A 17,618-nucleotide genomic window follows, 5' to 3' on the forward strand; every position below is an offset into this window, starting at 1 on the left:
CTCTAGAGCACCAACTTAGGAAGCCCTCTGAGGAGGGCTTTAGGGACAGGCCAGCCATCCAATTGTCTGCTGTGCCTGGGAAGAAATCTGTTTCAAGGGGCTGGGATCATCGAGACAGTAACTCCCAATACTTATCTTCATCAACCCTTCCCCAAAGTGGCTTCTCCAACGAGGTATACCAAGCTACTTGGGAAAACCCCTCAGCAGAGCATGTTCCGTGCTGTGAAGTTTCTGGTCTAGCAACTCTAGTCAGACTTTGCTCTTTGCTCTGCATGGGAATGCCTTGGTGTCACGATCTACCGTCAACATCAGGGAGGCCCAAGACACTGTCTCGTCCCTGGCTTGGGAGGTCAGATCACACACAACTCAGGCTGTTCTCAACTGTGCCTCCTCTCCCACTTTCTTAGAGCCTATACTACCACATCTTAAGTACCTCTCCATCCACTAGGATGGTGTCCCCAGGTTGTGCACCACCTCAAAGAAACACAGCTAAAGGTACAAAGAATACAGAGTTCAGGTTAATATAGTTTTAGTCTGTGAAGTCCAGGAAGGGCCAGAAAACGCTAGGATGTTCATCTGTAGAGGAAGGTTTATATTCACCCCTACATACTTTGAGACTGGGAAAGGAGCCTGAGTTGGCCTGAACTGTGATCCCCGATACGAGCTGAAAAAGCTACAAGAAGAGGAAAGCCATGTGTCTTGAGGTCTTTTCCTAAGGGCTCTGAGGGAAACTTCTGGAGCTCAGGAAGAGGCACACCAAATAGAGTGAGGATCTGAGTCTAGATGACCCTTCCTTTCAGCTTTGTCAATTCCAGCAGTTCCCCACTCGGCATTACGGAAGAATGTCCTCAAGCCCCATTTGAACTTGTGAGGAAAGGTACTGGGGGCTGGTGATTAAGTGTGTGATGGTCCTGGCTATATGGATTTTTCTTTGAGGACGTCAGGTACCATTTCCCAGGTCCTGTATTTGGTCTAGATATAGATCCAATCTAATGGGCTCCCAAACACCCACATGGAATTGATTGTAAGTGACCCACCTCTAAAAAAGCATGGGACCCTAGTTTATTCTCTTTTTGACACAAAGCTGAGCTCTCATCTCTGCAAAGATCATGTTTGAAGGAAAGTTGCTGGCCTCATTTCTACTACTTTCAAACTCTCAGTCCTGAGTTGTGAACATCCTTTGTATTCAAAAGGATAAATCATAGCTTTGAAATTCTATCAAATCCATACCCAAGACTCTTCCCCTTAAAAAAGCACCACCTCCTTTAAGATAGTCTCAATCCTGGAAACTATTCTAAAGACAAATGTATCCTTTGAAATGCTTCTCAATACCAGGACTCCTCTGCCACAACTCAGACCTCCTCCAACTTTAAAGAAAATATGAACTTTACTCCTGGAACTTGATCCCTCTTTCAGTGATCCCTTCCATCAAAGGGCTCGTCCTTTCCTCCAGTAATCCCTCCCAGAGCCCAGTTATCCTTCCACCCTCGAATATATTCCTCCAGCCAGGATGAATTATCCCGATCAACACTGCTAGTTAAATGCTATTCTGTCAGCTTCTCAGTCTCCTCTCCTGTCTGTCCCTGAATATCCAAGAGTGGAAAAATAAACACTCTCTGCAATCCAAAAAAACAAACAAATGTTGGGTTTCTATTGGATAGAGTATTAAAGATAAAGAAATAAGGAAAGCAACTTCAAGGAAGGAAGAAAAAAATAGTGAAAGCACTAGAGTAGACATTAAAGCTCCTTTCCATCATCTGAGTCCTGTGCTGAGAATCTCTGCCCAGCAGACCCTCTTAGGCACAAGCACAACCTACAATGCCAGAGCCATAGTCCCAACCTTCCACTCCAACCCCAAATCTCATTCTCTTTTACTACCTTCCTACCTGGAATATAAAGCATCCCCGCCTGGGGACCCTCTTTCCTCATCTACCACAGAGAACCTCCTCATTGGACATCTGTCCTTAAAATTTGGGCCCAGAAGAGTAAGTTGCCTATTCTCAGACACACCTAAAATAGTACTTATTTCCCTACCCCAAAGGGTTTCTTAACTTAAAATAACCATTTAAAATTTATCCATGTCTTAACTTAAAATAACCATTTAATATTTATCCATGCCATGTCCACGAGTGCTAAAGAACAGTCATTATTCTAATAGTATTCATTCATCAGATAATAACTGTGTATCCACTCTATGCAGGGCACTGAACTAGGTGTTAGGAATACAGTGGGGTCCCTGCCCTTAGGGAGCAAACATTCTGGCAGGAAAGACATCAAATCAAGAAATAATAATAAAATCTGATCAGGGCTATAACAGGGGACTAGGCTGAGGGTAGGAGCTGGGCAGGGGACAGGGCTCCAAGCTGTGACATCACACGGCAGGAATAACCTAACCTCCTCTAAAGAGTGTCTTGGGAGACTCTCCAAAGGGACACCTAAGCTGAATCAAAGGACAAGTAGCAGTTAGCCTAGAAATGAAGATGGGGAGGAATGTTCAAATCAGGGAGAACAATGTGTGGGAAGGATAGAAGGTTAGACAGAACATGGTAGCTGGTTTGAGAAACTTGAATGAATGATACAGTATTTGATAGAATTGTAATACTTATTGTCAGTGGTCCCATTTGAAAAGTCATTGCCAGCCAATAAAGATACTATAGAGAAGAAGGCTGAAAGCAAAGATGACTCATTTCTTTATATAGCTTCTGTCCAGTAAGCAGTATTAGCTGTGAAATATTCCAGAACTTACCGCCCAGTGCGCTGAAGCTCTGGCCCGCTGTGGCCCCCATGTGGCTCCTGTTCTATGTGGCAAATGTTTCCATTTGGAACTCCAGGCATTTTCCTTTTCTCCTTTTAACAGAGGACCACACAATTAGCAAAGTCAACCACCTATTCTGTCTTTCCTGCTATGGCGGGGGTAGGTGTGGTGGGAGGGTGGGAGATGGCGGGGGTCAGGGTAGCATGAGAGAATCCAAAAGCAGCCCCCAAAATACCCAAGTGTTTCTTATAGCTTTCAGATGCATTTACTGATTTGGGACAGTTTACTGACTTTCCTGAAAAACACAAAAGACAACAAATAATTTCTCTTCCTCTCCACTGGTACCTGACTCCTCTGTCTTGTCCAGAAATAGAAACGTGAAGGCTTTGGCATCAGATATGACCTAAGTTCAAGTTGCAAATCTGTCTGTGTAATCATTACCTTAAAACCTTGAAGATAGTATTTTTATTCCTCATTTGTTAAATAAAGAATAACAACACCTGCTTGGAGATGTTACTGAGAGATTTAATTAGCATATGTACAGCACCTGGCCCAGGGACCAGTGTATAGTAGAAGTTTTCTTCCATCTTTAACCTCTCAAAAAAAAAGTATGGGGAACTCTATTTGCACTCTATGCACCAAGCTCTTTTCATTTAGTGGCTTCATTCTTCATAGACTCCCAAGAAATGCCCCCTCCTCTCCTCTCTGCCATTTCACATCAATCCTTCAAAAGTTAGCTTAAAATTCATCCCAGGGTAATCCTGGCCAATCAATGTTACTGCATATTCATATTTTATTACTCTTCTGACATTCTAGGCACCCTGCAACAGAACCACATCTCAGTTTACTTAGCATACACCAACATGGTCTTTGCTGTGTCCATGGTGGGCCCTCAGTAAGTGACACTAAGCCACCACTGGCTCATGTGCATACATTACCTGGGAAGGGACATTTTTGGGGGGCTCAATTCGAATGGAGGGGTCCCACTCCCCTGGAGGAAGCACCGTCACCTGGTCTAGGAACTCATCAATCCCTGCCAGGAGGTCATCTCGCTCTTTTGCCTTATAAGCCACATCATGAAAAATCTAAGAAAAGAAAAAATCCTCAGGAAGCATGGAAGTCACCTGACTTAAACAATAACCAATGGATATGGTAAAAGACTGATAAAACCTCTTGGTTTTTATCTTTGTCATAGGGCTCTGAAATGTAGATAAGTTTAGTACTTTAAGAAGTACAGGGATAAAAGAGTTTTAAAAATGAATCTAAAGATGAGGCAAAAAAAACCTAAATATATGTCTATTAGTATAGAAAGAGATAAGACATGACTCTAAAGTTTTGTAATTCTGTTATCTCCTCAAAGAATGGAACAAAAGCCAAAATGCATGAGAAATTTTCCTGATCATGATGGATGATCTGGATGGAATTTCTAATAAAGGTCCTCCATGAAATATGCCTTCCAACCAAAGACAGCTGATAAAACACATCCCCATCTCCCTTTGCCTCTAAGACATATGCCTTTACAAGGCCCTACTTTGCAACTTACCTGAGTAGCACAGTCCTCACCAGGGATGCAGCAGGGGCAGCCGAAATGTCTAGTAACCCTAGTACATTCACATGACAATGCCCAAGAGCATCTCCCTGATGAACTGGTCTCATTTACGTGAAATGGGAGTGAGGTTTCTTTATGTAAATAGCTTGGATACACTTCATTAACTATCTTCTCTAGAAAGTTAAGTCAGCCTTAATATCTTTCCTACTTGGTATCGCACTTGGCAATAGTTTTCCCAGAAAAAAAGATTTCTCTGCATCCTTGATTATTCCAAAAGGGAGAGATGACAGAGGAAGGAAAATCCAAGAGGGCTTGGTCCTCAAAAACATAACCTGCATTGCTTTCCAGCAATAATTATTTTACCCCCAACAACTAGCACAATGCCTGGCACAGAGTAAACACTCAATGAACATCTATGCGATGAACACATGAAAAGCAGAAGTGGTGTGCATACCTCATCTGTCATGATGGTGGCCATGGATCTGCCAATCTCATGATACTGCTGACCTTTCCCCACTGGACCCAATAGGATAAACAAAAACCTGGCAACACACAAAAAAGACGAAATTATGTACGTAAATATAAGGAAGTTGCATCTTTCTTCTCTAAACAACAGAACATTTCTCTTTTCTATCAAACAGAATTTATCACAGTAACGCCAAAAAAAAGGAGACAAACTAATGATGGAGCAATCTGAGTAGCCTTGACCTAATAGCTCTACTATAGTCATTGGAAGCTATCTGTACGACTCCATTCAATAATGTGGTTATAATTCTCAGGGTTTCCATAGACACAATTCCTTGCTCTAGAAAGGATGCTTTTTCAAAACATGGCATTGTAGTGCAAATTCAAGGTTATCTGAATCTCATTCATTGCTCTAACAAGAAAATGATGGGGAGAGGAGAAGAATAAGGCAATTGAAATGATCAAGCCCTGCAGAGGAGTCTAAATTGTGTCCCGGACATCTGAATACTCCATAATTAATGGGGCTCTGAATCACCTGAATCACCACCTTCAGAGCGCATGAATAGGCTTTGGAACAAATGTGGACATATTTGCAAACCATACAAATCCTGCCAGAACTATGGAAAGAGACATCGATAACCTTTGCTCAGAGATGTCTCCCTGGGATAAAGCTCTGCAGAACGGGGAGATTAAGACAGGCTCCCTATACCAAGTGGTCCTTGCTACGTCTTCAGAATGCTCTTTGGGTCTCAATTTCCCAGGTCATAGAAACTGCACAGTCACAGTCTTAAAAGTCTTACAATTCTTCTGCACAGAAGTTAGTCAAATATACTCCAGTTTTCTGAGATCACTGCTGAATTTTAAACAGCAATGTCCAAATTAATCCTACATTTTGGCATTAGCTGGTTTATTCCACTAGAGCTCATATAAACCTGTACATTAGATGGAAGGCACTGTGCTTTGCGGTCCTCATCTTTACCTTGTTGGGATGGGCACTTCTGTCAGGCCTGAGAGAAGGACAGCCGGAGACAGCCTCACAAAGGCGACGATGGGGCGGTCCAGAGAGTCCACCTCTCCAACCAGGACATTCGAGGCCTCTGCCCCAGTGGGAATTTTCTTCATAAAATGAAGGTCCACCTGAAAATTTAAAAGCACCCTGACAGTGTGGGAGCCATCACCTACACATCCATCAACCTCCTCACAACTTACATTCATGCATCATTTTATGATTTAACATATTTTTCTCACACTGCTTCACTTAATCCTTACAATACCTCTGTATGGTAGATAAGACTGGCCAATCAGCCTCATTCTTTACTTAAAAAAGTGAAGCCACCGAGACCCAGAGAGATGAAGTTGACTTGCCCATAACAACAGAGCTTCTAAGAGAGAAAATTTAAATCTAGGGTTCTGATTTGAATTCCATTATGCCATGCATCCTCAAAGAAAATATTTTTGAAACTCCAAGTCAAACTGTTTCCATTTTAAAATACCCGGATGCTTTGTCTGAGGTTTCAGGGAGCCTCATGAGCTGAGAAGTGACATAATACTATCTGTGTGTTTGGAAAGACAGTTTCAGGAAGAGACCAGAGCAAGCAAAGGCTGGCAGCTGGGAGATCAAGGATTGAGCCAAGAGCTTCAGGGGAACCCGAATCCTGTGGGAGTGGCCTTAAACACCAAAGTCACAGTCCCCAAGAAGAGTTTAACCACAAAGTAGTTGTGAGATAGTAGCAAAAATATTGTTTTCACAAAACCCTTGGAGAAAACCTTGGAGCTAAGAAGGTGCTCCTAGAGAGCAGGTACCAGAAAATAATTCTGAAACAGCAGGGGGTGTGCATCAGGGTGGTTTATCGGTGCCTAGTGGGTTTCAGCGGGTTGAATCTGGGGGAAAAACTGATGAGTCAGCCCTCTCTGGGATGGAGAAGGAAGAAGACATGAGCAGATGGGCCTCCTTTTCTGCAGAAGGGGCTCTGGTCCTGGAGAAAGGATATTGAAATGCCAAAGCTTACCCAGCCTCCAGCAACAGGACTCTGGGCTCCACAAGAAATATGCTTAGGCCTGTGAGCCAACTTCCACATCTCTGCTCACCTTGCTTAAATCCACTGGACTGTGTTCACAATTCACTCCATTCTTTACTTCAAGACTTGTGGTTGGAATGGACTGAGGAGACACAGTTTGACCTATTTGGAGAAAATCAAACAGAATTCTCTGAATTCTTGCCTTTTCCCTCTTTGACACACCCCATCCATTGTTGGCTGGTCATGGTTCTCTTCCGCAAAGCCCACAGAGAGAAGAGGTTCAGGTGACTAGGAAGCGAGGACCCACACATACCTGTCTCCTTACCTACCAGCTAGCAGTAAAGGGGGCACAGAGATCTTACTACCCCTGAGCCCTCTTCCTGAATCATTTGTGATGTTCTTTTCTTCCTTTATTAAAGGCAGTAATCCTCAACCAGGAGTGCACACCATAAATTCCTATGGAGAACTTTTCAAATACATGGATCCCCAGGCATATCCGCTATACATTGTGTTTTGGTAAATGTGGGGACACGGAGACCAGTATGGATTAGGCCCCAGCCTGGCCACAGAAACGGAAAGCAGTCAGCAGCTGAAATTCATCAGATGTTTACAACCCACCACACACCTGGCTCAGGGCTTTACATGGATTAACTTACTGAAGCCTCACAACAGACTGATGGAGTAGATCTTATCATTATCCTTACTCTACAAAGTGGGCTTACAGAGGTTTAGGAGGTTGTCCAAGATCTTTGCAAGAGGTGAAGCCAGAATCTCAAGCCTGGAAATCTGACTCAAGAGTCTACACTACTGCATTTTGCCTCCCTAATCTAAGACATTTGTTTACTTCTAAAAAGCTCCAGTTGACCTTCTCTGGAGCCAAATTATCCCCAGTGTGTATATCTCCCTGTCTCGCTGATCCTGCTGACTATACCAACTATCTTGCTGTATTTCACTGTGTACACTCTTTGTTGAGCCCAGGGTAGGCAAGGTGCGAGCAGGGAAGCTGGAAGAAAACTCAAGGAGTCGTAGGAACTGCAAACACATTTATTCTCTCCTGAATGGCACAGCAGCCATAGCAATGGACATGCTACATTCCCTCCTCTCGTGGTTGACCCAGCAGACACAGCCTTAACACAGCCTCACCACCACAATGCAGCCATAACGTAGCACCCTGCAGCACAGTCAACTCTCTCTCTGGCATGCCAAGTGAAGCTTATATATACTTACAGAACAAAAGTAGGCTGCAGGCAAGCGAGTATCTTGGAATATGCATCTGCAGTGCTATAAGTGATCTCAGCTGATACATAATCATTATTATAAAACATGGGGCAAAGTGAAGAGGGCAAGGGTTGAGAGAGCCTGACCAGGCCATCTTGGCTAATTTGATCTTTCCCTACACTCCCCAAGTCACATCAGCTCTGAGGCCATTCTGGGGCACAAACCTTACCCGTGAGGTCCACTGAAATGTATCTGAGGCATGCATCCTTAGTGCCACAAGAGATGATGGTCGCCAGTCCCAGCCACCCATCTTGCCAATCCTCAAAAAGGACTATGTGAGCATGAAAGCATATTAGAGAAATGCTGTTCCTACCCTCTAGTAACTCAGCATCTCCAACTAGTGCCTAAATGTCTTATTAATCTAAAGAGAAAGCAGTTACTCCTAATAATCTTACCATGTTTATCCATTGAATGTGGATCAGACTGTTTTCTGCCAACCTCAGCAAAGGAGCGAACAATGGGGATGAGGTTATTTCTCTTCTTTTCATTCTGATGATGATGCTTTTTGAGAAGGGCTTCCCGGACTTTAACCCTCATGCTGTCATTCAGGTCACTGAACAGCTCCTGCTGGTCCAGGATCAGGTCTGGAAGGCAGGTGCTAACATGAACACTCAAACTGATGGTCAATGATTCCAAAGAAGGAACGGTCAGGTGAGGTGAGGGATACGGAGTTGGGGGAAGCAGTTCTACCAGGGTCACTGAGGTTACAGTCTCTGTATCAGCGCCTGAAAGAGCTAACTGCTGATAGCAGCTGTGACACATTACACGGTATTCATGTAACAAATCATTATTTTTATAAATGGAAACTACTGAGCACTTAACATGTGCCAGGAACTACACTCTGAACTTTTTACATAATGATCTAATCTGATCCTTATAAAACCTCTGAAAAGTAGGTGGCATTATAACAATTTTTACAGATCAGGAAACTGAGGCCCCAAAATTACAAAATCCCCATGATCTCACATCTAGTGAGTTGCAGAGATGGGATTCAAATCCCAGACTGTCTGACTCAAATGTCCACATTATTGCCATTCTGTTCTATCATTTGCCAAAGTTCCTCTAGGTTCTCTTCCTCTGAGATTTTAACATTGCTGTGATTGTCAAGAGAAACTATAACTGTAGAAGGCCACATGGCTGTTTGAAGGTAGAATCCATAAAAATAATTTGTAATTGATTAAGCCCTTCAGACAATTAATACCAAGCATCAATCTTGACCTGCCAAGTCCAGCAGAACTGAGGGGGAAAAAAATCCTAACACCTGCTACTGAAAGGCAGCTGGCACAGAAGTTAACAGCATGTGTTCTAGAGCTAAACGTCCACATCTCTCCCACCCACTTCTACCACTTTCTGTGTGATAACCTCCCTGTACCTCAGTTTCCTCATCTGTAACATGAAGCTAATATGATCCTTAGAAGATTGTTTTGAAAAATTAATGAGATATATAAAGTGCTGATTCACTACAAGTGAGACCATTTACCTACCCTTATCACTAACATGAATACCTCAGGTCCCTAATGTGAAGGACCAGAGCTGTTTTACTTAAACCCTACACATCCACCCCCTGCCACCGCCTCCCAAACTCCAACCTATTCTCAACTCCAGCTCCATCCATGACTATCCAAGTGTTAGAAGCAATAAATAAAAGAAAATCTATTTCAAATACTCAAGCCAAAGATCCAAATTTCTCTCTCTTTAACTTTTAGATTGATTGGTTCCTTGTCCCACAATATAAACATGCTTCAGGATACTTCATCTTGGGAAAGAAAAAACTGAAGAAGAACGTCCATCCCAGGTGTCCCTTTATCTGTTGCCTTCCCTTTCTCACACATGCACTCGCTCTCTATTTCTTCTCAAAAGAAAAATTTCTCACCTGCTGCAATGTGGCTGCCTTAATGAAACTGCTTCTGATAAAATCATCAACAACCTTCCAGTTGCTAAATCTGGTGGATGCTTCTAGTTCTTACTTCATCGGACCTCTCTGCAGCATCTGACACTGATGCACCGAACTCCTCTCTTCTTTTGTTGTGGGTTGAATGGCTCCCCTTCAAAAGATGCTGTGTACTATATACTAACTCCCCAGAACACATGAGCATGATCTCATTTGTAAAGAGAGTCTTCACATATGTAACTAAGGTGCTAACACAAGATCCCATCGGTGCTGACCTCTCCCCAGGTCCCCATGTGATCCCAGACAGGCAGAATTACTTGGATACTTGTAATGAAGAAAAGTTGGAAGAAACTTAAAAATCTGTCCAACCAAACAGAGACAAGCCGAGGAAAAGCCTTACACGCACCCAGGTGTTTCTCAAACCCCATTCCCCAAACACAATAACTTACACTCACCTGTACTAGGAAACTCCATCAGACATCTCCCCTTCACATCATGCTGAAGAAGTGGGGGGTCCTTTGGCTCAATTTCATACATGTTTTTCCTAGTTGCCATATTAAAAAATCTTTCTTTCACTTGAACCCACTTTTCTCTGCAGAGCTCCCAGTCACACTTATTACCAAACTAGAGCTTGGCTGTTGCACTTATTTTAGCTGCCCTATGGCTATTTTCCTCACTAGGACTTCCCTGATGACTCAGATGGTAAAGAATCTGCCTGTGATGCAGGAGACATGGGTCCAATCCCTGGGTTGGGAAGATCCCCTGGAGAAGGAAATGGCAACCCACTCCAGTATTCTTGCCTGGAGAATTCCATGCACAGAGGAGCCTGGTGGGCTACAGTCCATGAGGTTGCAAAGAGCTGGACACAACTAAGCTTCTAACACACACACACACACACACACACATTTTTCCCACTAGGAGGTGAGCTCCTTGAGAGCAGAAACTGTACTGTATCCTGTGCCTAGTACATAGTCAAGCACAGACAGAAAATAAATGTTTGCTAAACAAACAGGCAAATGGAAAACCACACGCCTTGTCATTTGCATCCCAGAACAAGCCTGTGCAATAGGCAGGGAAGTTTCTTAGTTTGAAACCCATCCTAGAGCTGAAGGTGCTGAGGTCAGGAAGGTAAGTGACTTGCCCAAGCACAAACAGCCACTTTCTTCTTTCTTTCCTCCACACCACACCACAAACGATCCTCTGCTTTCGCTCCCCTAACCTTACCTGAGATTTCTTCTATGCTATTTGCACGCATATCCAGAAGGACCGTTCCATTAATAAGACAGCTTCTTAACTCAAAGAGACTGTGCAGTGAAAGAGTTGCCACATAAGGCTTGCTCCATCGTTCTCCCCCATCCTCAACATCTTCTTCAAACTTCAGCCACCTGAAAGCATAACAAAGAGATGCCAAAGACAGAAAATGAAGAATTTTCAGGAGAGGGTTTCTAATGTAGGTCACAAAGAAAGGTACCTGAATAATCATACTGAACCCTGTAATCTAGTCTATATGTTCAGCATGCATTGGCACATGAAATAAGTAGGTTACAAACCACTGCAAAATTGAGTATAGCTTGATTCCATTTTTATTAAAGGAAAATATTAAAATACAACACACACATATATAAGACACCAAATGTTACATTACTCATTATCTCTGGGGTATTAATTTTTATTTTTGCTTATCCTGATTTTCTCATTTTGTATAGTGAGCATGCATTACTTGTACAACTAAAAAAACAGACTAATCTATATCATTTGGATATACTGACAAATCACATTAATAAAATGATCATATTTTTCTTTTTTAAAAGGTCTTTGTGACCTTCAGAAGTTTGAAAAGACAGGATGTTAAGGCTAATTGCCTTCTTGCTTGGTATCAAGTTAATTGGTTTGTTTAATCCTCTGCTTCCCTGGTGGCTCAGAGGTTAAAGCGTCTGCCCGCAATGCGGGAGACCTGGGTTTGATCCCTGGGTCGGGAAGATCCCCTGGAGAAGGAAATGGCAACCCACTCCAGTATTCTTGCCTGGAGAATCCCATGGACTGAGGAGCCTGGTGGGCTACAGTCCCCAGGGTCGCGAAGAGTCGGACACAACTGAGCGACTTCACTTCACTTCACTTCACTCATTGAACACATCTACGGATATAGCAGGTATCCAGGAAGAGCTATTTCAATGAGACCTTGAGCCATGCTTTGCTGATTATCCACCTCATCCTCTTCCCCGAGGCTCAGGCATGCTGGCTTTGTATCACCCAGAAGGCTCACTTGTCAGTTACTAGAGGAACCCTAGACATGGGCTTGGTTCATCTGAGAGTTATTCTTGGGTTTGAGCCTTAGACAAGCGTACTCACTCTCCAATCGAGGGAAGCCTACCGTCAGGCTGGCTATTTTCCCAGAGGTCTCTATGAAGTTGGATTGTCCCATAAGATGTCTCAAAAATTCCGGAATCTCCAGTGAATTAAACCTCAAATGATTGGGATTTCCCTGGTGGTCCAGAGGCTAAGACTTCACGCTCCTAATGCAGGTGGCCTGGGTTTGATCCCTGGTTGGGGAACTAGTTCCTATGTGCTGCAAATAAGAGCTCCCATGGTGTGACTAAGACCTGGCACAGCCAAATAAATTAAAGAATTTAAAAAAAAAATTATGCTATGGCTCACCCACAGGAAAAGGCTATGTCTGCTGGGCTAGGTTTAGGCCAAGGTGGCCCCCTCAGACATCTTCTAAGTCAGACATACAATATTAAGAGCCCAGGAACAAGTGAGATAGGACCCCCCGTTCCACATTACTGTCACCAATCCCCAGCTCAAGGTCAACTGGAACAGGTGTTACCACAGACATGACAAAGAGGCCAACATCAAGATTTCCTATGCAAGACCCTAGAACATCAGTGCCCATGTCAGTCATCACGTCTACCATGAAGAAATAAAAGGCAGGCAGATCTGTCACTCACGGAAAGGTACACATTTGCCTGCCCCAGCAAACCTTAACCCAGGCTATTCAGGACCTCACCTGGCTGTCTCCTTCCATTCAGCATCTTCTCCCTCTTTCAGACAGATCTCATCCAGCTCCGTGAAGAGGTCATGAGGCACATGTTCTTCATCCTCCTCAGTGCCAAGAATGAACTGAACACGCTGAGATGGTGTGTCTGGAAAGGCAGCCACAGAGAAAGGTCTGCTCCCAACCTCCACTTGGGACAGAAATAGCATCCTGCCACACTCAGTGCACCTGGGGGGCTTCCAGCTTGTGAAACATATAAAGACAATCCTGAATTCAGATCAAAAAGATTCCTTTATTCCCAGAATTAAAAAAAAAACAAAACTATTCTTTGGAGTTTCCCTGACAGCTCCGTTGGGAAGGAATCCACCTGGAATGCAGGAGACCCTGGTTCAATTTCTGGGTTGGGAAGATCCACTGGAGAAAGGATAGGCTACCCACTCCAGTATTCTTGGGCTTCCCTGGTGGCTCAGCTGGTAAAGAATCTGCCTGCAATGCGGGAGACCTGGGTTCGATCTCTGGGTTGGGAAGATCCCCTGCAGAAGGGAAAGGCTACCCACTCCAGTATTCTGGCCTGGAGAATTCCATGGACTCTATAGTCCATGGGGTTGCAAAGAGTCGGACACAACTGAGCAACTTTCACTTTCACTTTCATGCTTCGGAAGCAGTTTCATGAAAAGAAAAAAATTAAGTAAGACCACTTGAAGAAAACCCATAAGAAACTAGAAATCTGATGAATTTGATCAAAAGGAATAGCTAATTCTCCAGCAAATGATTTCACCTTCTATGGCATTGATTTGGGGGGCCTGAATGGTGAAGTTTTCAGGCAGATACTTTTGATTCTCAGAGACATTTCTTCTTCTTTGAAGCAAGCAGGAAAGGCTACCTGCTGGATGTCCATTCCACATCCCCTCAGTCTCATGGGGCCTCCCAGCTGAGGACACCCACCCGCCCGCCCTCCCGAGGTGTTACCGTGGGCCAGGGCCTCTGGGCCTTCCTCCCCCTGGCTGGCTCCCTTGCCCCGTGCTCTTCTCCGGTGCTTCTGACCATGCGTTCGGTGGTGCCGATGGCTCTGCCGGCCCAGTGGCATCCGGACCCCCACGTACAGAGTCCTATGGCCTGAAAAGAAGCGGAAGGTCTGAAGAGAGAACTCCTTTAAGAAAAGGAGGCTAGTGTATTTAAGAGGGGAGAAGAAAAAGAAAAAGTTACAACTCTGTAATGACAAAACTTCCAAAGACCTCCAGGACTGAATCTGTAGAGATGGGCAAGTTGAAGGTCTCCATTCTGTTCATGGCTCCAAACCTCACAGGAGGGTTGTGAAGATCAAAGGAAATTATGTGTGCGAACATGATTTGCAAACTATAGGGACAAAAACAAAAGCTAGTAGTTGCCACTACAAGACAATTTGAGCACTTGGTAAAACGTGATATGGTCACACCAGGACACCTATAGCAAGTCTTGGCACGGAAGTCATTTGGGAAAATGATTAAGTGCTCAAGTCAACCTGCCTGGGTCCAAAACTTGATTTCACCATTCACTTGCCATGTGACCTGAACAAGTTATCTAATCTCTCTGTGACTGTCTTTAACAAGGAATATTGAAGCTTATTCTTTAAACTCAGAAGATTTTTGTGAGCAGTAAATAAGATAATGTATGTAAAATGCTTAACACAATGCCTGGAATCAATTTTAGCAGCCAGTACATTCTAGGATCAGTTTCCATTTTATTTTTTCTGTGCTGGAGAATACACCATCTAGAATAGCAGTGAGAGGCTAGTTATAAATCATAAGGGGTATAAGGCTGGGAGCATAAAGGAGAGATATTACATATTTTACAAAAAGAGAAGAATACAAGAAAATAAGTGATCCCATAGCATTCCTCTCTAGTTCCTCCTTTCTACTCTCCCATCCCATCCATAAACCTTATTTTGTTCTGTTCCTGACTTCCAGGCCTCTCTCATCTCCACCTGATTCCCCTGGCCTTCCTGCCCAGCCTGGGGCCCAGAACCAGCAACTGTAAGGATGCTATGCCTGACACACGGGGCTGTGACCTTGCCCCATTTCTGCCCAGTTACTGCTGCTTGACTCTTGATCTCAGGCTGCCTCTGCACATCTTCTCCCACAGGAGCTTTTGTCACTGTCTTCACATCCACAAGCTTACCCACACTTCCTCCCTCTGAGCAGGTGACCTCACTTCATGCGGTACTGAAAAGACAGGTTCTGTCCTGTGAACTCCCACATTCTCAGCCTGGCTCACTTTCCTCCCCCAGCCCCCCCTCTTTGCAGGTTAATGAGTATCACCTCCCATCCTGCTGGGTTGTTATCCTCAGTCCCTCCTTTCCATCCATCCCTTCCCTGGGCTTCTCAAGTCTCTCTTAACCTAATAAAGAAATGTTCCTGCCACCATATGATCCAACAATTCTACTCCTGGGTATATATATTTAAAAAAAACCCACAAAACACTCATTTGAAAAGAAACATGTGTCCCAATGTTCATAGCAGCATTATTTACAATTACCAAGGTATGGAAGCAACCTAAGTGTCCATCATATGAGGAATGGATAAAGATGACGTGGTGTATGTACATACAATGGAATACTACTCAGCCATAAACAAGAATGGCATTTTGCCATTTGCAGCAATATGGATGAACTTGGAGAGCATTATGCGAAGTGAAACGAGCTAGAGAAAGACAAATACTATACAATACTTCTATGTGGAATCTAAAAAATACAACAAACTAGTGAATAAAACAAAAAAGAAGCAGGCTCACAGATATAAAGAACAAACAAGTAGTTACCAGTGGGGGTGGTGGGAGGGAAGCAATATAGGAGTAGGGGGGAAAGGGGTTATTATGGGATTATATGGAATCATGTGTGTGAAAGTTTTGAAAACTGTAAAGCACTACAGAATTTAAAGATTCTTTCATTCAATAAAAATAAAGTTTTAAAGTAAAAATAAATTAAAAAAAGAAATGTTCCCATTAAAGTGCTACTCTTCCAAGTTCCTCCATCAGGTCATGTTCAAGAACAGTCTATTGATCTAGCTCCCTTTCCTCACCATCTCCTTGCTCCATAGCCTCTGCATGTGGCTGCTCTCCACTGATTGCCTTCATTAGGGACACTAAAGTCCACTAAACCACTATGTCTATCATATTATGTCTCTCTCAACTCAATTCAAAAGACTTCCTGGAGAGCCCACCAGGCTCCAGACATCATCCCAATCTCTAATGACTTCCTCCCCATGGTGGTCTGGGCTCCCCAACACTTGTACCACTGCCTTCCCTGGCTCACTTGCACTCCTCTGACTGCCTCTCCAGCCCTTCCACAATCCACTGAAGGAAGGTTCTCCAGGTTTCTGTCCCTTTCTTCTCTCTTTTTAGTGATATTTACTCTCTGACTTCAAAGTTTCCTTCCACAAATGACCCACAAATGTTTATCTCTGGTAAGTCAACATGTTCCAAAGCAAACTCACTGTCCTCCATCTCAAATCAGGCTCATACTCATTTCTTATATTTTTCTGTCCATGGCATCACCATTCTCTCAACTTTCCAGGCTGGAAACCTCAGTGTTACCTTGTATTTCCACCTTGATCCTCAGCATTCCATCCCACAGATTATGATCATCCACAGATTAGATCAAGTCTTTTCTCCTCCCATTTTGACAACAGCAGGGGCCTCCTTCCTGTCTCCCCTACCAATTCAGTCCTACAAACAAGCCCTCCTGAAGCACTGCTCTGATCCTGGCTCACTCCCACAATCAGGACCCTTATGCTCCAGCACGCAGGGGCCCCAGCCTCCTTTCTAATCTTTTCTTCCTCTAGAACAAATTATACATTCAGTAGGGAAAGAAAGGGAAAGCTCTCTAAAAGAACTGAGTGATCAGCTCAAGAAAAATCAAAATGGAAATTCCATATATGCCCACAATGAATAAATGTTCTTGGGGAAAAAATCTAGAGATATATACCTTCTGCATCTACCCCAACAACAGAACAGCCTGGTTTTGACTCTTGTCTCCTTCTCATGGCCTCAGCTGATGCTCCTACCCTCACCTCACACTGGTTTCCATCTATACCAAACTGCTATTCCAAAAATGTGCCAGTGCCTTCCAGACGCTGACTTGGCTCACTCCTTCAAGACTCATTGCAAATACATCTTCCTCCTTGGTATTTTTGCTGATCCCCTCGATCAGATGTGCCTGCCTCCTTCCTGTAAATCCCCAAAGTCCTTGGCTAGCATTCCCTTATGTACTTATCTCGTGTCTTGCATTAAAGTTAGGTATCTATCAGTTTTTCTCCCACTATTCATCTGCAAGCTCCTCAAAGTCCCAGGGTAGGGCTTCTCTGGTGGCTCAGTGGTAAAAAAAATCTGCCTACCAATGCAGGGGACATGGGTTCAATCCCTGGGTCAGGAAGATCTCGCATGCCTCAGAGCAACTAGATCATGTGCCACAACTATTGAGCCTATGCTCTATAGCCCAGGAACTGCAACTACTGAAGCCTGTGCCTATGCTCCACAACAAGAGAAGCCACTGCAACGAGAAGCTTGCACACAGCAGCTAGAGAGCAGCCCCCAGTCACCACTACCAGAGAAAAGCCCATGCAGGACAGCCAAAAATTAATCAATCAACCAATAAAAAAGTCCCACATTATGGGTGTCCCAGGCTTCCCCAG

The 17,618-nt window shown here is 43.8% G+C and overlaps 1 protein-coding gene across 1 annotated transcript in view; it reads right to left on the reverse strand.

Moving 5' to 3' along the window:
- SLC4A8 (solute carrier family 4 member 8) overlaps nucleotides 1-17,618 on the reverse strand; it is an 80,253-nt gene that overhangs the window by 39,954 nt on the left and 22,681 nt on the right. The window contains exons 3-11 of the mRNA XM_043883947.1: nucleotides 13,921-14,067; nucleotides 12,964-13,099; nucleotides 11,181-11,341; nucleotides 8,461-8,649; nucleotides 6,858-6,949; nucleotides 5,749-5,906; nucleotides 4,759-4,846; nucleotides 3,694-3,840; nucleotides 2,747-2,847 (exon numbers count right to left, since the gene is read on the reverse strand). Of these exons, the coding sequence (XP_043739882.1) occupies nucleotides 2,747-2,847; nucleotides 3,694-3,840; nucleotides 4,759-4,846; nucleotides 5,749-5,906; nucleotides 6,858-6,949; nucleotides 8,461-8,649; nucleotides 11,181-11,341; nucleotides 12,964-13,099; nucleotides 13,921-14,067 (1,219 nt within the window). The remainder of the gene's footprint in view (nucleotides 1-2,746; nucleotides 2,848-3,693; nucleotides 3,841-4,758; nucleotides 4,847-5,748; nucleotides 5,907-6,857; nucleotides 6,950-8,460; nucleotides 8,650-11,180; nucleotides 11,342-12,963; nucleotides 13,100-13,920; nucleotides 14,068-17,618) is intronic.

The sequence above is a fragment of the Cervus elaphus genome, chromosome 3 (genome assembly GCF_910594005.1).
Source record: "Cervus elaphus chromosome 3, mCerEla1.1, whole genome shotgun sequence".
Classification (NCBI taxonomy): domain Eukaryota; kingdom Metazoa; phylum Chordata; class Mammalia; order Artiodactyla; family Cervidae; genus Cervus; species Cervus elaphus.